Below are 22,371 nucleotides of genomic sequence, written 5' to 3' on the forward strand. Positions count from 1 at the left end.
ACAAAAATGTCTATTACAGTTGAACCAATAAAGATATTTCAATTCTGTTTGAACATTCTGAAAGGTAACAGACTGTTCTTTAACATAATTGCCGGTTTTGCAATTTCCATGAAGAGTTTTTCCTAAAATCTATGCTGAAGATGAGTAAATATTTCAAAATTTGATGACGTCATAAATGATGACGTCATCGTTTTCAAAAATTTTCTTTAGATTTTTTAAATTTGTATTATCAATGCCTATCACGTGTCAAAATTTGAAAATGATTGAATAAATAGTTTAGAAGTTATCAGCACTTTAAAATTTTGAGTTTTAAGTGATTTTAGCTGGGTTTTATGTCATGTTTCACAATAAAGTCATAAAACCTGATCTGGACAACCTATGACCCTAAAATTTTGCACAAGTACTCTTAATAAGATTTTATTAAAAGTCAGAAAGTTTCAAGTCGTTTGAAAAATTTTTCTTTGAGATATAAACAAAAGAACTCCAGCGTGGTAGATTCTACCCCCCCCTGGGGCTAATAGGGTTAATGTTTTTATAATCATTGTTAATGTTTTTATAATTTTTCTGAAAGAAAGGTAACAGAGAGATAAAATTATAAGTATCAAACTATACATTGAAAATAATAATGTACCTTGACTGTGTGGCGATTTAAAGTATGCATTCACAGATTTCTTGAAATCATAGAAGAACAATTAAGATCAATTGAAGTTAATTATTTTCTTAAATCACATTAATGCAAAATCTTTTTGTCTCTATATGACAACTAAATATTTATAACAAACTATAATAAAATATAAAATATTATTTAGAATACCTGAAACTGCTTTTATAGACTTTTAAATGAGTCAGTAAACGTGCTGATCCCAAGCCTTGATCTTTTAAAATTTTCAGGTTTTAGAGTTTCCATTGTTAATACGTATACTTTTTACCTATAGTGCCTAAAATGGACATTTTTTGAGTTGTTAACCTGTTATTAGTTTTGGCCTAATCTCGTACAGGTCTAATAAAATTGACGTTATGAAAGATAAAGAATATGAAAATACTGGATGTTCAATTTTATTTTCACAAATAGTACATCTGACCCGTCATGAACACATCTCAAAAGGTCTTGTAATTTTGTAAGTATTGTTGATTATGAAACATTAATAAATAGAATACCTCAAAATCAAAATCCGAACAACAAAAATAAAATATCAACAAAACTAATAGTCTGTATTAATAAAAATTTCTAACATCATTTATTTATTATTTGTATACTATTACAGTACCATAATGGCTTGTCTTGGCACAACAAACAATGATCTCTCCATTTAAAACCTTCCAATGTTAGGTTATTGTAAGTACCTTCTACTATTCCAAAGAACTGAACCACTCGGAACGCCGAGCTCTCCTTTGCATCTAATAACAAATGAAGAGGGATTTCAAATTGTATTTCTTGACCACAATGTTAATTATACAAGCGGTCACGTTTTGACATCAGCCCTGTTGACTCGCGTTAGACCTTCATTGAATCCAGAATAAGTTGATCTGGAAAAATAAAAACAAGAGTCACATGTGTCTTTTGATTAAAAGAAATAAGTTGAATTTTTTAACTTCAAAAATTGACTTTCCGAGGGTCACTAGGCCAAATTTACCTTACCCCCTTCAATGCTTTATAGAAAATTTTCTCAGCTTTGCAAGCTTGGCAAAAACTTTTAAAGTCCAGAGGGACCATATAATAAGAAAATAAAATAAAAACCCATACATTTTACTTTTTAGGGTCAACAAAAGCCACCTCCGGACTAAGAGGATTCATAGATAGACTACAGTAGGAGATGACGATCTGAACAACCCCTTTTATGTTGTACACCTTACCAATATAATTCGTGGAAAGACTGTTGGGAGAGACAATCTGAACTTTTGGAAAGAGTTCAACGTAAAAGCACCAAGCGAAATTCTTGCTAAATTAAGTTTTTAACATTCTTACATTTGGTTCATTTCAATATCTTCTTCTCCGTCGTCTTCTGCTTGTGGAAGATGAAGATATGGGTTGTCGTTCACTGGACGAAATTTCAACCTGTTAAGAGCAAACAACAAAAATTATCTATATCAAATTAGTATCCGGTGGTACATAGTTAATATGCCATTAAATGTTCGTGTGGAAAATGCACGAAATTTCAACCATTTAACGAACAAAGCATCATGTTCTGAAATCATTGTTCTCAGTACGTACGACGTAAGAAATGTAGCTCTTTTTGAAATTCTACACATTTTCGACGGCTTTCATATTTCTTAAATCGTATTCACGTTTATAGAATATTCATGATATGCACCACTGCAATGTCTTCTGACATTACGTCATGGAACCAATAGCTCATTGGTTGGAAGTGACGTAAAAGCAGTCAATACGTCACTTTCAACCAATCAGCTATTGGGTGGAACGGAAGACATTGCAATGGTGCATATCATGAATAGCTTCAATATTTCAAGTTGGCAAATAAAGTTGGTACAAAAAAGTAATGAAATAGTTAAAATAGCTTTTATATGGTCTCTGATGTCACTATTACATACATACTCACCCTGTCCACACGTAGAAGAAGTATGTAGCCAACTCTGTGAACAGCTAATGAAGTAAGAGGAACTTTATTAAGAAGAAGAAAGAAAAAAAACAGTCACGTTCAAAATCTTGAAGGGTTTATAGAATTAAAATATTAGATTGTCAATCAAATTATCGAACCATTTGAACCACACTAAATACTAAGCGGCCGTAACATGAAGATAGAGCATCCAGCTACGGTGCGCAAGGTTGTGGGTTCGATCCCCAGCCGGGTCATACCAAAGTTTCTAAAAATGGTACTTGATGATTCTCTGCTTGATGCTCAGTAATTAAAGAGACGGATCAGGGGTAAGTGGAGAAATCCAAAGGAGTGGCGCCCTCCCCTACCTTCGGATAGACAGCTAGAGAAAAGGGAGCCTTTGGGTCACCCTCGACTGCGGTAGCAAACTTACTTACTGCTAAATACTTAATTACTGTACATTAGAATCATTAAATTAGAAACAACAAGCTAGATGCTGAATGGACCTACCTGATGATGAAAGTTAGATAGCAATGCAAGGAGAAAAATGAAAAAAATCAGTCAGAAAACATAGCGTTTAGCGAAAATGCATAACGCAAGAAATTCATCATTGATTGATGGTAGGGGGAGAGGGAAGGGTTGTAGGGAAAAAATAAATAGAAAGTTCTGGTCGCAAAAATCAGTTTTATTGACAATTGAATCATGCTTGATGGTGAGCATTGTTATCAATAATGTTTTTGTGTGAAAAACATAGAAATATAAGGAAAAAATCCAATGAAAATCTGCAAAAACGGCGATGTTTCCGGAATTTTCAACCGGAAAAAATTTTTTCTCAAAAATCGGACTCGGCCATGTTTGGAGCATTTTCGGCCGGAAAAAAATGTATTTCGAAAATCGGGCTCCGTCACATTTTAGGTATTGTCATATTGCGTCAGTGTGCAAAATTTCATAAAAAAATATCAAGTACAGCTCGAGAAATTCAAGAAATACTGTCTTTCCGGCGAAAATAGGTTGTTCCGGCGACTTTTAAAATAGTTCCGGCTTCAAAAATCAATTTTATTGAAAATTGAAACATGCTTGATCGTGGACATTGCTATTAATAATGTTTTTGTGTGAAAAAACAACGAAATATAAGGAAAAAGTCCGATGAAAATCTGCAAAAATGGCGATTTCTGGCATATTAAAGGCATTTTCCGGAAAATTTTCTCAAAAAATCGGACTCGGCCAAGTTTTGGGCATTGCTAATACGCATCTTTGTGCAAAAAAATCAGAAAAAACTAATGATGAAATCTTGAGAAAATGCCAAAAAACCAGTTTTTCCGGCATATTTCCGGCATTTTCGGCCGGAAATGATTTTTTTTCGAAAATCGGGTTCCGTCACATTTTGGCCATTGCCATTTTGCATCTTTGTGCAAAAAATCAGAAAAAACTAATGAGCCAATCTCGAGAAAAGCTGGTAACAGACGAACGGACGAACAGACGAACGGACGAACAGACGAACAGACAGAGGTTAATTTATAGGATCTCCACCGGGGCACCCGGAGGTAGGTCCAAAAAATTATCGATATCAGAAAGGTTAACAAAGGTAACCTTATTCTTATCATAGACTTCGCAGAAAGAAAGATAATTGAGGAAATAAACATTTCTAAAATCGCAAAATTATGTTAAACACAATCTTCCAACTGGAAAGATAATCGCAAATTTATTGATGATAAAATGACGGATTTGTATGATATAGATTTAATTACTAGACGTGAATTAACGGCTGTCCCTGGAATCTTACCAGGTGGATCCAAAGGGAACTTGAAAAATCAGGATGGTACGAGAAAGGACACTCGCGCTATCGATTCAAATGAATGCTTCGTACAGCAATCAACACCATACGTTTACCCTTTGCTGAAAGCTCATAAATTGAACATTGACGATTTACGTAAGATTAAACCTGATGAGGTCAGTCTCAAAATTCCAGCTCGTCTTGTTGTTGGTATGTCGTCGTGCCAAATGTCCCGTGTTCAATCCTGGTTGGAAGCTTTCCTAACTCCACTTTCAAAACTTTATGGTAAATTTGAATATACAAAGGACTCGACTGATATCCTTATTGATTTTGATAAACTGAATGAACTAGCGACTAATGAATCATGGGATTTTTCAGATCTCATCTTGTTCGATATCGATGTTCAAGCCCTGTATCCTTCTGTAAAATTCGAGCATCTCCGAAAAGCTTTAATGAACTGTTTTGATAAATGCACTGATTGGTCTATTCAAATCAAATCTACTCTTCTAGACCTGATCATTTACACACTGTAAAATCAGCAAATAACTTGGGACAATAAGTTTTATATGCTGGACAAAGGTATCCCTACAGGAGGTAAACACTGTGTACCATTAGCGAATATCTTCCTGAGTTTTATTATGAGGGACTTATTGGAAAATAACCCAGGATTTCGTCGTATATTTGAAACTAATTTGAAACTTTGGAAGAGATTTATAGATGACTGTGGAGGGGTCTTTCGCGACAAAAGCAAATTCAATGACTTTTTCGAGACATTAAATACACAGTTCAATAAATTCGACCTTCTTCTTACAAACGAAATTTCAGAAGAAAAACTCCACTTGCTTGACATTGAAATTTTCATCGTAGATGGTCAATTCCACACTAGGGAATACCGCAAGCAAACTGCTTCTACCTCATATGTTAAGTTTGGATCAGCCCATCCCCGTCATTCCTTCAAGGGAGTAGTTAAAAGTCAACTCGTTAGACTTCGTCGTCTTTGCTCTAGAGATTCGGACTTCCTTGACGCTGTAGCTCTTCTGCGACAACGCTGTATCAATTCTGGTTATCCTATCGAAATGGTAGATAATATTCTCTCACAAGCTCATTCTCTTCAACGCAATCTTGTTCAAGTCCCGAAAACAAATGAATCTGAAATCAACTCTGTCCGGTGGGTAGTCCTCTCAGGCACCTCATATGAAAAGGATATTGATCATTTTGCCACCCAAATCAACAGAACTCTAAACCATCATAAAGTAAAATTAGACATTGTTAAATCAACAGGGTCTTCAATTGGTAATCTTCTTTTTCACAACAATGTACAAAGTCATTTTCCTAAGCCATGTTCTCGTCGTTGTGATATCTGTTCTAATGAAATTCGAAATGAAAACACTCACGTTGAGTCCCCAACTAATGGCAGGAGCTACCCCATTAACGCACGTCTAACTTGTACTGATTGTGGTATCTACTGTATCTCATGTTCGTGTTTATCTATGTACATTGGGAAAACCACCACCCATTTCAACCAGCGTTTTAAAGAACATTTTCAACAATCGAGAACTTCAGCAGTGTTAGAACACTCAAAAGTATGTAGTGTTGGAAAAGAAAAAACTGACTTTGCTGTCCAATATCTGGAAAGCATTCACTCAAGGGGGAAATATACATTGTCTGAAAGGGAATATCTATGGAACGAACGTTTGAGGGGGGTTTTAAATATTCAAAAAAAATTTGAAAAGCTGATTTTTATACTTGTGGTGACTGATTCTGTATATACACTATTTATTTGTGACACATGATATAATTTTTATTTATCTATTTTTAGAACTAAAAACACTGATGATGATTATTAAATCGAAACATGTATGAAAAATAAAAATTAACATGCTTGGTCAAGTTTACCGACTATGCCTTCACCAGTCAGGAACTATTGCAAATTAGGCTAGAATTTATATCCTAGTTAGGATATTAATGGCTTAATTTGGATATATGAAATATTCAAACTTAAATATCTTGAGAACAACTAAAATCCGCGTCAATCTTACTACATGGACTTGTTACTTGTACTAAGAAGAGTATTTAAAGCGAAAAGCTTTTCTCTTTTTAGAGCGGAGTGAAAAGATGTGATTATATTATTAAAATTTAGCTTAATTTGGCCATGATAGCCAAATTAAGCCGATTTAAGTTCTACATGCAGCGCGCCATTTTTTGTCTGAAAAATGGAAAAAAACTGTAGTATCATAATATATTGTTGTTATCGTGGGCTTAAAAGTATAGTTTTTTGGTTTTGCTGATCTTAAAGATATGTTATTAAGATATTAAATTTACACTTGATAGATTGATTAAATATTTAAATTGAGGAAGGTCTTTTTTACGTTTTTTTATATATTATAGCTGACAAGGTTGTTCATAAAATCTAAAAGTGTACAAAACAAGTTTATTATGAAGATAAAAAAAAGATGCATAAAACATGTTTCTAAAGCAAAGTTCGGATTACGTTTGTTTACATTAATCTTGAAATAATTTCGACTGTACTGCTGTATATATGTAAACATAATTTTGCTGAAACAGCATAATATTTAAAAACTGAATATTTTCTCAGTCCGCTCAAATTTTACCCAAAAAACATTCGGAACTTATTCAAATAAATAAGAATTTGACATTTTATGCTAAATATTGACGCGGATTTTGAAATCCAAGTCAAAAATTGGAATTTTGTTCCTTCCAGCCTAATTAGGCTACAATTTCTGGCTTAATTAAGCCATCGTATCCAAGTTAGGCCAGAATCGGCGAACATAGCCTAATTTGCAATAGTTCCTGACTGTTCACTACTCATTTAGAATCATTTATTTACCTCTGACACCCAGACCAGTTGAAACGGTATCGTCAACTGAAAGGAAAGGAACAGATCATTCTAAGTGAGATATTGGAGGAGAAGCACTTCGTAGAAGTACGCCCAAGTCTTTGATACATTATTCTTGAAATACATAGAATCATTGAGAGCCTAGCTTTCAAAGTAGTGTTCCAAGACACTTGAACGTCATGAGCGTTTGGGCTTTTATATCAAAATCAATTAATGTTTTTTGGGAATACAAATGTCGCTTGGAGTGCTAATTACTAAGACCGAGGCCCAAAATGATTTTAAAAAAGGAGTGTATTTGGAAAATGATCAAAATACATATAACCAACTGATAATTTAGACCAATAAAGAATAAAAAAAATATAATTAAATAAAATTTTTACTACCAACGTTAAATAAAGAACAAATAAAATAAAAATAAAGCAAGTCCGAGAAAATTCATCAAGCCAAGATATTCAAAGCAAAAGATCAATAAATCAAAAAATTTCATCTTTTGGTTTGAATATCTTGGCTTGATGAATTTTCCCGGACTTGCTTTTATTCGTAAATGATCAAGGTCTAACGGAAAATCCAACTGGTTTATATATACCTTAATCAGTCTCACTATGATTCTTGTGGTATAGATGTAACAAACGATCTAAAGAAAATTTGGAAGAAAATACAAGGAAAGAGAAATTTCTGTTTTGAAGTGTATAGAAAATCAACCAATCCTGAGAAGGCATACGTCAACAGCGAATTGTTTGATTGGAGAACATCCACTTTTGGAGAGAAAAAGGGCTAAGGAATCAATTTCTAAATGCATTCATACCATGATGTAAAACTGTCTGAAAAGTTTCAACTTCTGTAAACTGATCGCCGCTATAAGAGAAAAGAAAATATTTTTCATTGTCTTTGGCTAGAGCGTTAGTTAAAGTATTAATAAAGCTATTGGTCTACAAGTTTCTGAAAAGTATAATAACGTAATAATTAGCTCATGTTATTGTTTTTACCTTTCCCGTCAGTCTTTGCAGCTTCAGATAAATGTTTTATTGACCTGCAAAATAGAAAGCACATTGACACAACAGTTCTAATATTTAACGGGGATAAGTCACTTGAGAGTGTAGATCCTCTGGTAAAACTGTTCTTCGGTTGTTGTCACTCTGATATAATCATTTATTATTCAGTTGTCAAAGCAAGTTTTTTCGTATGCGACGAAAAAGGGATTTTGCAAATCAAATTAGCACGCGTTCTTGGAATTTTGGTGAATTATGCATAATTTCGAAATGGAAAAGTGCCTTCAATTCAAGACGGAAATCTATGAGACAGAAGTACTTTTAAAACTGAAATTGCTTTGAAAAAAAAGTAATGAGAAAGTTCTTACCAAATGACTGGCAATAGTATTGCTCCACAACAAAGTAAATCGACAGCTAACACAATTTTGAAGTATATTTTGTCCGTCAAGGAAAAAAACATTGATCGTAAAAAGGTTTGCTGCCTACTTGAGATTTCGAACAAATTCGCCCTCACTGGCATTCCCCTCTAGTCAGTTTTTAAAAATGCCCACCTCCCCTTTTTGGATATTTTACAAAGCTTGATAGATTTTACAAAGCTTGATAGATTTTACAGAGCTTAATAGATTTTTCACCGTATTAAAAGTTCCTTTGATACAAAGCATTGCGATATAACCGAAACACAATCCAAAGTTTTAGAAAACGTTTATTTCACGGCACCAGAGAAAACAGTTAGGCAGTTGAAAAGGATATATAGTAATTATACATGGCACTTCCTTCTTCGGTGGAGTCCATGATCGTTTGTGTCACGTTCAAGATGATCTGACAAAGACAGGAATCTCGTTATTTCTTATTATCATTTATTATTATCATATTTCAGTAGGATAAGAACATGAATTCATTTATTGACTTCACACATATAATGAAGATCACAAAAATTGATCTGAAAACATTCCTGAATTGTGAGAAAAAGTTCGGCGTCGGCTTTTTGTAAAATCTCGCGTGAATTCATTTGTGTGTGTGTGGGTGAGTGTAAATGTACCTTCACTTAAGAAATTGTTTCGATTTTCAATTTGAAAAAAATCTAACAACGTACTTGCAATGGAATGACAATAAGAAAGATTTTCTTCTCTTTGCTGGATAAAACATGTTTAATGAAGAAGTAACCAGTTCCAATCAAAACAATGGTCGAAAATAAAAGTGCTCCCTTGAACCTGCAAAAAGAAATAAAAACTAAAAATACTCATTGAGCCTGCAGATTAGTTCAATGAGGTTGTTATCCCTGTAATTCACTATGAATTGAAGAAATAACAACGATAGATATGAAAATACTCCAACTTCAATATTTCAACACAATTAACATTTACTACTTTAACCGGATTAATTTTCGCGAGATTAAATTTCGCGGTTTCGCGAATTTTCGCAATTTTCGGGAAAATAAAACTCGCGAAATCGTTTGGGATAGCTCGTTCGCGAAATTAAATCCGCGCGAAATTTTTCAAAGGGGTCATTCGCGAAAATAAATCCACCTAAAGTCTGTCCAGATATAATTGGCAGTGGAAACAAGAATGCCTGTAACTTTTGATAGTCAAATATAATTATGGAATTTTTTTTGCTTGTTTCAGAGAATCAAAAGCGCTATATTTGAATGTATTTTTGGTTGAAAGATTCGCGATTTTTAGCGGTTAAATTTGCGATTACAAAAATTGAGCTTTTTTTCTACTTATGCTATAACGTTCATTTTTACACCAGTAGTAGTTCAACCTTAGTTTAAGAAGTTTGTTAAATTTCAAGGCAAACAGAAAAGTCCTTCGGAAGATATGGGACCCGAAATACCCCTTGGTAGCACTTTTCTGTGAAATATCAAATCTCCAACTTATTACTAAAAACGGGGGTAGTGATATGATAAAGAAGTTTTTCGATCATAACACATTTTACGATCTCTTTAATGACCTCATAGCCAAACTGTGTTTAGCAGTGTTTTGGGAATAAGCAAAGTTCTTTAATGACTTAAAAATAACAAAGGCAATATAAGTTCATACTTATATTTTCAATAAAAACAATTATACTGTAATTTCACTTCGTTTCGAAATAATCAACGATACCAATAATACCAATGCAGCAACACTTAACACTTTCCAACTTTTAATTGCACTGTTCAAAAAAGATAACATAACCCCCGTTTTTAGTAATAAGTTGCAGATTTGATATTTCACAGAAAAGTGCTACCAAGGAGTATTTCGGGTCCCATATCTTCCGAAGGACTTTTCTGTTCGCCTTGAAATTTAACAAACTTCTTAACCTAAGGTTGAACTACCACTGGTGTAAAAATGAACGTTATAGCATAAGTAGAAGAAAAGCATAATTTTTACAATCGCAAATTTAACCGCTAAAAATCGCGAATTTTTCAACCAAAAATACATTCAAATATAGCGCTTTTGATTTTCTGAAACAAGCAAAACAAAATTCCATAATTATATTTGACTATCAAAAGTTACAGACATTCTTGTTTCCACTGCCAATTATATCTGGACAGACTTTAGGTATTTTTTTAATTTTACTTTTCTTAGTTCACTTTTTTTTTCCTTTTATGACACAATGATATGAATAATACATCTTTAAAATTGACAATATCTAATCTATTGTGACTACATCACTTTCCTCATTTTCCACATTTTGGGACTTTTTCTCTTGAGAAGATAACGGCGAAGATGACGACGAGGACGCGTGGGTTTTGCCAGAGAAACAACGCTCTGCATTTGACATTTTTGAAAATTTTGATGATGAGAAAGAATTGTAATTTTTGTACCATAGTTGTTTTTAGCAAAATTGTCAAGTTTCAAGAAAATCGTAAAGATGACCGAAGTATTTTTTTTTTAATTTCTTCCCTTCGCAAAATTAAATCCACGCGAAATTTTTGAAAAGGTTCATTCGCGAAATTAAATCCACGCGAAATTTTTCAAAGGGCTCATTCGCGAAAATAAATCCAAAAAATTTCGCGAATTTTTGAGCTCGCGAAATTTAATCTCGCGAAAATTAATCCGGTTAAAGTAACAATCTCTAACGGAAAATCTACTTTAATTTCTTAAATTGCAAAGAAATTCGAATTAAAAAAGATGAACAAAATGTAGACCGCGCCAACTGTAGTTGAGAACCAACTAAATATTTTGCTGGGTCACTTACAAGTGAATAACATAATATAAGATGACCCATGTTCCAATATGAATGCCTTTCGTTCCAGTGAAATGGTAATTGAGCTGAAAAATGATAACTGGTTATTACAAAATGAAGAACATCTTTAGAGTGGTTTGATATATCAATTAAGTTATAGATACTCTGGCAATCCTTACTCAATAATAAAGTTCTAAGTTTTGGTTTTTTAAATATAAAAATGCTAAAAATTCGAAATCATACCCCATGTGTTAATAAAGATAAGGCTTTCAAATAAACAACAACTGCCATCAACCAATGAATCTTGTAAACCCATTCTCTGAAAATGGTAAAAAATGAAGGCTCAGTTGTTGACCAAGGAGATAATCTAAATTTAGAAAAAAATGATTACCTAAGCCTTAGGAGCTTCAGGTTAGCTCTCTGGTTGGTTTGAGTCATAGTAGGCCAAATCATATGAATTGCTCATATCATCATATGAATTGTTTAGAAAGTGTTTCGTCAATTAAACTAAATGAGAAATGAGGATTTGGTAAAAAGATTAACAGTAATAATACCTTCTCTTTCTAAGGTAGACAGTCCAACAAACTGCAGCAATGAAAAATGCAAAACTCAACCAGAAGTATAACGTTGGCAATGGAATCTAAAAACATAACAATTCATATTGAAAGAATAACTAATATCGTAAACAAACTTTAACTATCCTAAATAACACTAATGGGTATATTCACACTGCTGAAATTTCAAGACTTGATTACTAAATTTAATAAAACAAACAAATGAATGAAATAAAAAATATATATTATAAATTGTATATGAAATACCAATTTTACCTGGCCAGCAGATAAATAAGTGCCCTGATTTCTCTCTGTGATTTTCAACTAAAAAGAAAATTTACCTTACATTATTTGAAAATATAGAAAATACAAGTTCTTTAAAATACAGAATTGACTTCGGTCGCATCTGCTTTCGTAATGAAGCAAATCACAGTGCAATTTGATTGTTTTGTCTTAGCAACCAGGTCAGATAATCACATTAATTCGCCATATCTCTTTATCTCTTTATAGTAGAATTAGAGCAGAATAGAATAGAATATATTATCTATTACGAGATATCCATTGCGTTCTAAATGTAGATTTTTTGATTAGTGTATTAAATCTATCATTTGGTGTGTCAGAAAGTTGATTTTTCACAAACTATTTAACCATAAACCTACATTCAAATCTATCTTGATTGCTTCTGCAACATCGTAATTCATGCAGTTGTGGAAATATAAGTTGTACAAGCCAGCTTGATTCGGGCAATTGATTGTGATGTCAAACTATAAGGCAAAAAAAGTAATTCTACGCATTGGAAAAAAACTTTACAATGTAATTATAGTGCGAAGGAAATGAAGATATTCTCAGTTTAAAATATGGGTTTAGTTTTCGAAGTGGAAGAAATTCTCGCATTCATCTTTCTCCTAAATTCAAAGCAGATTGAAGCTTGAAAGGCAAATTCTGTTTCCTTACCATTGCAAAGAAAGAAACATTGTCATGGTTGAGAGCTATTTGAGATTCATTCGATTCCTTTCCATGGCATTTCTTTGAGACGAAAGGCAATTGTAATAACCTTGAAGATAATTTAAGATATTTCAACAACTCCATTGAAGAATTATCTGTCGGTAATATGTCATCACTGACTCTGATCCTCCGAAAGTCTTCATCTTCTTTTGAGTAAAACTTTACATTGATACTGAAAAAAAAAATAAACAGAAAGTAAGTAGATGAAGATGATCAAACTCTAAACTTGGCTTAATTGTGAAGACTACTTTAATGGGATTAACTTTCACAAGATTAAATTTTGCGATTTCCTGAATTTTTGCCATTTTCGCGAAATTAAAACTCGTGAAAACGCGTGAGATTACTGAATCAAGAAACTAAATCCACCACAAATTTTTTTAAATTGCATTTTTGGCGGAGAAACCAGTCTAATGTCTCCATTTGTGGCAAAAAATGGCTATTTTTCAGCTCTTTCCAGTCTTATTCGCAAATTAAATCCACGCAAGGTTTTTCAAAACTCTGACCTGCGAAATTAAATCCAGAATTTTAATCTGATTAAAGTATCCATCACCTAGACAATTCTAGACAGACTATGAACCTGATGACAAAGTTACAGATTGTAGACCTAGATGTTGAGTCCATAGTTCGGAAGGGGGTCACTACCTCCCCTACCCTAGAGCTACCCCCCTACCCTAGGTTCTTCCCCCTTTTAAAATTTGATGCTACCCCCCTCAAAATTTTAAAATCCTACAAAAGAAAATAGAACACACTGCATTGCGAAAAAAATAGAATCATTTTGAATCGAATGTTTCAAACATACTAAACAATTAATAAAGAAGACGTTGCATTGTAAATTAAAAATAAAACTTCTAATTTGGGAAAACACAAAAAAAAACATACCACTGACATCTTACCCCCCCTTTCTAGATGAACCCCCCCCTTTCTAAAAACTTCCCCCTTTCTAGAAAAAATTCTCTTACCCCCCCCCTTTCTGAGATTTTCTGAACATCGCTACCCCCCCTTTATAAAGGGGGGGGGGTGCGAACTATGTGAGATCTTCGAAATTATGAAAACAATAATGATAATGCCACGGTGTAATCTTATTCTCAATTTATTCAAAAGAAAATTACACTTACTACCAACTACAAGACATTATGCATGTTATCTAATCTTAAATCAACAATATCTTTTACCTAGGATGTTCTTTGGATTCTCTTTTCCTTGCAGCACTCAAGTTGAAGTGAAATCCTATCATTGTTAGGTCATGCATATTCAAAATTTCTGGATCTGTCAGTACACACTTGGTTGATTTCTTCTCCTGAAGTAAAAATGAAATATAACTGAAAAATACCGGCAACAGTTTTCAAGAAATGTCATCCAAAATCAAACTACACTCTCTACACTCATCCATATTTTTATTGGAATTGTGAAGGGATTTTCTTTAAAATTAATTTAAAAAATTGGTTTACCATGTAAGAAGATAATCCATCAGACTTTGTCTTTTGCAAAGTAAATCCAAACTAAAAGTGGAAAATTCAAAAAATAATAATTAAAGTTTTAACATTATCATTATCAAACATATGATTGTCTAAAGATATATACATTATTTTGAACCAGCAAAACTGAGCTGTTGCTATCTGCATATAGGGCCAAAAAAAAAGTAGTTTTGTTTCCGGAAATGCGGGTGATGAAAAAAAATCTCACCAGGGCGGCCGGAAAATATTTTTTTTTTTCAATTTTCCTAGAAAAACTCTAATTGACGTGTACGAAAAAATAATCCAGGTTCGATGTCTCTTTACTTGAAAAAACGAAATTTTAAGAAGAAGCCGTACTCTAAGGTAATTCTATTCACAACAACATAAAACAGGAAAGTAGAAAACATTTGTGACAGAAGATTTTCTTTTTCAAAACACAAGTTACATACGTAAATCTCTGAATACAATCGTTAAATGGATCGTAAAATCATAAAATGGAAAATAAACTCTTTATAAATCTTTGAATAAAATCGTTAAATGGATCGTAACATCGTAAAATGGAAAATAAACTCTTTATGTATCTTTTTTATTGCGACGAGCTCGCTGTTTTTTTCTATTTGCGGCCGGGTGAGATATATTTTTTCCAAAAAAAAGTTCACCCGGCCGATTTCCGGAAACAAGACTACTTTTTTTTGGCCTAGAAGCATGAACTTGGTTCCATGTAATGTTTATGATAAAAAAACACAAGAAAATGATAAGATTATAAAAAATTACTTACATTGGAAGCCCAGGCATTGTCATCAAACTTGACCTGCTTTGGAACTTTAAACTTAAAGCTGACCAGATCAACCAAGAGCCTGCCATTCTCAAAAAATCCAAATGTTGATAATGGAATATTCTTCCGTCCATCATCCTTCAAAAATCAGAAGAACATTTTTATAAGAAGGTAATCGGAAAACTCGTCAGAATCCAATGTTTTTAATTTTAGTTTTTGTAAGGAAATATGACAATTCAATACCAGTGCAAATACGGTGCAAATTTTAAGAAAATGACAAATGACGTATGTAACAAAAATTACTTCAAAATATTTCAAACATCTAAGAGTGTGTGCTAATAAATAGAAATTGGTTTTGACTATTACCTGTACTGTTTTACTATGAAAAGTCTTATTATCTTATCTTACCCAAATTACTTTGTTGAGTGAGATTATCAATCTTTCAATTTTTTTAACCAACCAGCTACAGTATATATTTTTGGCAATTTAAAAAGAATTAGGTCCTTTTAACTGCCTTTTCGACCACATATGATTCATTCTACTGGATATGATTTCATGAAGTTTTTCCTTCTCCAAAGTATTCCACTTATACTATTAGGAAGAAATGAATTTTTATTCTCTTCTGCAAGTTTATTAACTCAAGACACTTTACGATCAACTCTTAAAGATCATAAATTGATACAGAGTAATGAAAGACTAGTGTTATGCAAATGTAATAAACTTTGATAAAGGACTTTCAATGTTTTACAAATTCGTTCAGATCTTTACATTATTGCCCCAGAGACTTGAGGATTCCCTGAATTTTAAGATTCCAGCTCTCTGAGATTTAGCTCCTTTCTTTAAACAGATATTGGTAAAGGAATTAAGAAGGAAAAGCCAAAAATTAATCATTTTACATGACATGATGATGATTGCAGAGGTTCAATTTTGTGAATATTGTATTATGTATAAAGGCAGAGTCCAGAGCCAATAAAAACATTCTAAATTTTTTCTATGACCCCTGTTTTCAAGTATGGAATTTGTTTACTGTAAGCAACACCAAAGATATTTGGCTGAAGAAAAAATGATGCAATTTATTTTAATTTTCCTTGAATTTATTTTCTTTTTCTCTAAACAACCATTCCAGAGGAAAGGGTAAATTACTAACTTCTTGACTAGATACAATATAAAAGAAAGTCCTAAAATGTTCATTTTGACTTTTCAATACATGAAAAACAACAAAGTGAGTTTTTTTTAAATATATTTCATACTCAAAACTAGTACATCATTCAGGTAAAAGTTAACATTTTAGGACTTTCTTTTATATTGTATTATTTGAAATTGTCAGCTGGATCTGGATTCTTGACTAGATACTGTGCATCATTTGATAGAATCCATATAGGCAGTAGTTCAATAGGTCAAATCTTGCAACGCTACATTCTTATCATTACAATCATGGTCCTAATATTTGAGAAAAAGGGAAATTCACCGGAAAGTTTTGAAACCATAATCGATTTGTAAGTGCTTTAAAGTAGGTTGGAAGGGTAGAGTTATAACTCTGAGTTTTAACTTACTTAAGAGATCTGAGGATCCAAAAGTTCAAAAATGGTCCAATAAAGGCTCATAATATAGCCTGGAAGTCTATTTAAACCGAGCCAAATTGAAATATGCGATTAAAGTTAAGAGATGGCCCAAACTCTACTTTCTCGCCTTAACTCCAAATTTGAAAAACGAGGAAATAAGCTTAATTCTCAATAGATTTCGACCATGATTGTAGATACTTAGTTTAAGGCTGAAAAGAAGTGCACCATTTTATTTCATAAACGATGGTTATGTTAAAACCTTTGTACATACTTTTGTTCTTTTAGTTTAACATTTTATTGAAAAAAGATGAAAAAAGTTCTGTCTTTGAAAGTAAAAAAAAAACAGTTCCGTTTTAGATTTTGGCAGACTGTAAGAATTATACAGTGCAGCTGGAACCTTGATATTCCAGGATTAGAAAAAGCTATACCTGTTATCTTTTTTCTTTAAAGAATCAATAAGCCATCAACTTCAATAAATTAGACGCATTTCAGACTCATAAACTTTTAAAATTATCTACCATCATGACTTTCTTGAAGCCGTTCCGAAATTAACCAATCGGGATTGTGTATTGGAATTCCTATGGGAGTTCTTTTCCGAGAGTTGGTAAAAAACTTTTTCCGGGGGTTTGAGGAAAAAACAGAACTGCTATCATTTGCTTTTTATTTAACCATAATATTTAAATTTGCGCTCAAAAATACTTAAATAAATAAGTTAATAATATTCAATATACTATTTATTGTATCTCTCAGAAAATAAACACTTGCAAAACAACATATTGTTTATCATTTGTAATAGTCCGTATTTGGACCATTCTATCGTGGGCGCAAAAAAGGGTGGAAACTAAGTAGCACCCTCAGTGAAAGATTGCCGCCTCATCTTTATTCCCCTGCGTGAGAACGCAAGCAAATCATTTTTTTTTTTGCTCGCGAGCAAATCATTTTTTTTTGCGAGCTAATCTTTTTTTTTTTTCGAGCTCAAGGGGAAAAGGAAAGTGATTGATATTCTTCTAAGGAAAAACGTCAGAAACAAACCCAAAGACCAAAACAGTATAGACCTAACTCTTCATACAAAAATTACGGGAAACGCATATTTGGACTTTGTACCCTATGCTGCACTCAAGCACTCGGGCCAAAATCCCGCAAAGGCGGGACAAAAATCAGTTTTTTGAAGTTTGCAAAAAAACGCCACATAGAAGATCTTTCAAACAGTTACATCAAAATGCCTCGAAAATGTTGATATGAAAATTGCGTAATCAGAGAACGTATGTCTCGCTCATTATAAAAAGGCCGAGACAAACTTTCAATAATTGGATTGTAACATCGAGTTAAGTCTCTTTTGTTAAGTCACCAGGGGGTAAATAAAACAAACCTTGATACATTTATCGTTCGTTTCAACTTGACCATTCGTTTAAAACTCAGCGTCCCAAATATTTGGGGTAGGTAAAATATGTACAAAGAAATTCATACTTTTCCAACTTGGCAAATCTTTAAAAAAGAAGCGAACAATAAAATATAATTACCCTTTCCAAATAAACCTCTTCGGTGGCGAGCGTAGTCTACTCTGACGTAATTGTAAAATTTATGTGATGGGAGTTTGACATAGTAATGTAATGTTGTTTGGGGAATTATGAAGTTCTCTGGAATTTCGATTGCATTTATTCAGGTTGATTTTTTATGACTTCTAATGGTACTTTTTCTAACGAGTTTGATTACTCTGTTCTCACACTTATGTCTTTTTTTTTTGCGTCCTTTTCCGTGATTACTTTTATTTATATTTTTAAAGACAGGTAAGAAAGCATATTGATGTAACTGTCAAATTCAGTATGTGAATAGAGCAGTAAAAAATACAACTTTTCTATTTTTCCTTTTTTTTGCAAAAGTTCTAGGAATGAAAATAAAGGGATAATGATAATTGAATACTATCCATTGATGATCCGCGGCACTATCGTAAAGCTAGAATCGCTTCGCGTACTTTTCGCTTGAGAAAATGATTGACAGATTGAAGTTTTTCATCCCCGCGGTGCGTGCCGCGCGGGAGCTCAGGCGCTCTGCGAGAGTTCTCGGCTCAATCCTCGGACCACGCTAAAATGGTAGACTGAGCTGTGATAGATCATTTCGATGGAAGTTGTTGGAATGTTTACAAGGCTCCTGACAGAATATTGTTTGTTTTATTGTCAATGATGACAGTGCCGTGATAAATTTTGTTAGATCTGACAAATTGATGTTTGTAAGTGCACTTTATAGTTTTGATTCCCATTGAAGAATCATATTCTGGTTTTCATGTTATTAGATGCTGTTTTAAAGCTTTAGAGCTACACTGCAAAAGATGTATTTTGTTGTTGAGAATCAATCATAGGTCAAAAAACATTGATTAGGCCCATGTTCAATGTTTTTCATTGACTGGTTACAGGTTAGCAATTGACTGTTGAATGCAAATTATTGACAAAAAATATCTTACATTGACTGTCAATCAATTTTCTTGAAAACTAATAGAATATATATTGATGGTCAATATTAACAGTGAATTTTTTGCATTGACTGTTCATTACTTATATTGACAGTCAATACAAAACATTGACTTTAAAAAAGGGAAATATTGACAGTCGATGTAAAATATATTTTTTTTATAGAAAGATTTTTTATAGAATTTGCTCTTGACAGTCAATAAAACTTGCTGAAAGTCAATTTTACTGTCGGACTACTGACGACCTAGACAGGAGATCCGTCGTGTGTTTTTTTATAATTTGATGACGGGTTCGAGCTGTGAGTCCAATATTGGACTCACATTTTTTCCGACACCGGGTCACCCTTGTCCGAAACGCACCGGACTGTCCGGTGTATTTGTCCGGTGGCAAAAAGTATCCTTTCGCTACACCACCCCGGACGTAAATTCAGTTCGTTCAGGGTGATTTGTTCTATTGTTCTCTCTCAGATAGTGGTTTTAGATCTCCCATCTGGATCGTTAAGTAATCCATCGATCATATATCGATTCGTCATCGAGCCGTCCCGATGATCGATCCTATCGAGCGCGGACGTCTGGTGTGGAGGACACAGAAAACACTAGAAAAAAATCTTACCATAATTGTGATATTATGTATGCTTGAAGTGCCATAATGAAGAAAGAAAATAATGACTAATAGAACAAGATACTTGATCATCTTGTACCCTTTTAATTGCCTTCCTTGAGCTCTTTGTAATTGTTGAAGGAAGGCTCGTACTGGCGAGTGTTGTGTTCTGTCTGTCCATATGTCTTGATTGCAAATTATGGGCTAGTTCTCCATGTATCTTGCCTATTAGATTAAGGAGATAATGCTTTTTATGTATTTTCTTAGGGCCCAGAGGCCCGCCTCCCCCATAGTCCTGGCTCCCCATATCCTTCCCATATTCCCATGGTGTCCCTAGGCCTTTTCCCAGATTCCCGCTCTCCCCATATTCCCTTTCTCCCCATATTCCCATATTCCCTCTCTTCCCATATTCCCTCTATACCCATATTCCCTCTCTCCCCATATTCCCATATTCCCTTTCTTCCCATATTCCCTCTTCCCATATTCCCTCTCTCCCCATATTCCCTTTCTCCCCATATTCCCATATTCCCTCTCTTCCCATATTCCCTCTATACCCATATTCCCTCTCTCCCCATATTCCCTGTCTCCCCATATTCCCTTTCTCCCCATATTCCCCTATTCCCTCGCCCTATTCCCCTCTATCCCCATATTCCCTCCTCTCCCCATATTCCCTAGTCGTCCCATATTCCCTGTTCCCATATTCCCAGATTCCCTTGGATTCCCCGGTTCCCAGAGTCCCTCGTCCCCATATTCCCATAGGACCCATATCCCTTCTCTTCCCATTCCCGTATCCCCGATTCACGCTCTCCCCCAATTCCCAGTACGTCCCTCCCTACCTCTTCGGCCCATATCCATTCCCTTCTGTCTACCCATATTCCCCTCATATTCCCTCTCTCTCCCATATCCCATATCTCCCCATATTCCTCCTCCCCGCCCCAGATTCCCGTGATAGGGCCCTCCCCAATATTCCCATACCCTACCCAGCCCATACCCCCTCCCATATCTCATATTCCCGCCCATACCCTATTCCATATTCCCCTCTCCCATATTCCCTTTTCCCCTATTCCCCATATTATTCCTGTCCCCCTATTCTACCCCATATCCCTTCTCTCCCCATATTCCCTGTCTCCCCATATTCCCATCTCTTCCCATATTCCCTCTCTCCCAATATTCCCTTTCTTCCCATATTCCCTGTCTCCCCATATTCCCTGTCTCCCCATATCCCCATTTTTCCCATATTCCCTTTCTCCCCATATTCCCATAATCCCGTATTCCCTGTCTCCCCATATCCCCCATATTATATTCCCTTGTTCCCCGTATTCCCTAATTCCCTCTCTCCTCCTCCGCCCTTGCATTTCTAACCGATGGAGAGTGCTATATTGCGCATGCGTGGTTGAGTTTATTTTCATACGACGCATGCGCCCAAACCCCACGTTCCTGGTGCACGTTTTATCGACCGTGTCTCGAAAGCCCAAAGCCATCGAATGTGGAGAGGGAATTTGATCTGGTCTGGTTGCGGTTATGAATAAAAATGAGTGAGAAAAAAAGGTTTTCACAATTATGCACATCAATTATCAAGAAATTATCTCTGGAATGTAGTAGTTATTCTTACTATACCGATCTTCAAAAATAGGGAGGGAATATGGGAATATTGGGAGAGAGGGAATGTGGGAAGAGAGGGAATATGGGAATATGGGGAGAGAGGGAATGTGGGAAGAGAGGGAATATGGGAATGTGGGGAGAGAGGGAATATGGGAATATGGGGAGAAAGGGAATATGGGCAATAAGAAAAATATATTAAAATGATTATCTCCTTAATCTAATAGGCGAGATACATTAAGAAGAAGCCAAATTATGCAGATTGTTTTAATTTCGAAAAATTGCTGATGATTGCTAAAATTCGTGTCAATTCTCCCGACACGTCGGACCGTCGAAACGACTTTGTCCTCTGTCAAAATTCCGACGTCGAATTTTGCCCAGTCGACTCTTTGATGAAAAACGGTATCTGTGGTCAGTCGTCCACCCTGATAGCGTGATATAAGCCGCCTTAGTAAGTGAGATCACGATAAAATTTAGTTTTTCAAATTTTGGCGGCTCCCGAAAAAAAAAAGAAAAAGAGTGTGCTGTTGTCTGGCAGTCTGGTTGTGAAAACTTTGCTATTTTTTGAGGTTTTTGTAATATTTTGGTGCACATACTACTTATTGTTTTAATGCATAGTAACAATAAGTAATTTGGATAATGTATGGCTTCTTTTTCAAAATCAAGGGAGGCATAGTGATTATCTGAATAATTATTTTTTCATCCATCCGATTATGTTTTACGGTCCATTTCTGGATTGCTTACGGTGTCCAAATAAAAGATCTGAATCCATTCAGTAGCTTTCTATCATCTTTGAAACAAAAAATTATTTCATAGTTATCTTATAACCATTTCTTATTATTTAGTAGTAATCATATGTATATATTCTCCATTTTCGCGCCAAACCCACGCCATTCTTGTAGCTAAACATATAGCTATTTTTAAATGTACATAACGTTCCTTTATTTACCACAGTACTTTAACTGCCTGATGGCTTTGTAAACCTATTAAAGGTTGTTTCATCAGGTTGATTTT

At 34.2% G+C, this 22,371-nt stretch overlaps 1 protein-coding gene across 1 annotated transcript; it reads right to left on the bottom strand.

Moving 5' to 3' along the window:
- Window positions 1–698: 698 nt before the first annotated feature.
- On the bottom strand, window positions 699–19,943 carry LOC136816753 (protein GPR107-like). The gene is made up of 20 exons (XM_067073069.1): window positions 19,771–19,943; window positions 15,135–15,269; window positions 14,351–14,401; window positions 14,075–14,199; window positions 12,852–13,074; window positions 12,557–12,661; window positions 12,174–12,221; window positions 11,898–11,983; window positions 11,587–11,662; window positions 11,356–11,429; window positions 9,269–9,386; window positions 8,926–8,994; window positions 8,544–8,605; window positions 8,173–8,216; window positions 7,992–8,041; window positions 7,773–7,820; window positions 7,178–7,213; window positions 2,559–2,602; window positions 1,967–2,056; window positions 699–1,527 (listed from the first exon to the last, which is right to left on the bottom strand). Exons 1-20 carry the CDS (start codon window positions 19,849–19,851, stop codon window positions 1,464–1,466), a joined length of 1,629 nt encoding a protein of 542 aa, XP_066929170.1. The 5' UTR covers window positions 19,852–19,943; the 3' UTR covers window positions 699–1,463.
- Between the last annotated feature and the right edge of the window lie 2,428 nt (window positions 19,944–22,371).

Source organism: Clytia hemisphaerica, unplaced genomic scaffold (genome assembly GCF_902728285.1).
Source record: "Clytia hemisphaerica strain Z4C2 unplaced genomic scaffold, Clytia hemisphaerica genome assembly, whole genome shotgun sequence".
Lineage (NCBI taxonomy): Eukaryota > Metazoa > Cnidaria > Hydrozoa > Leptothecata > Clytiidae > Clytia > Clytia hemisphaerica.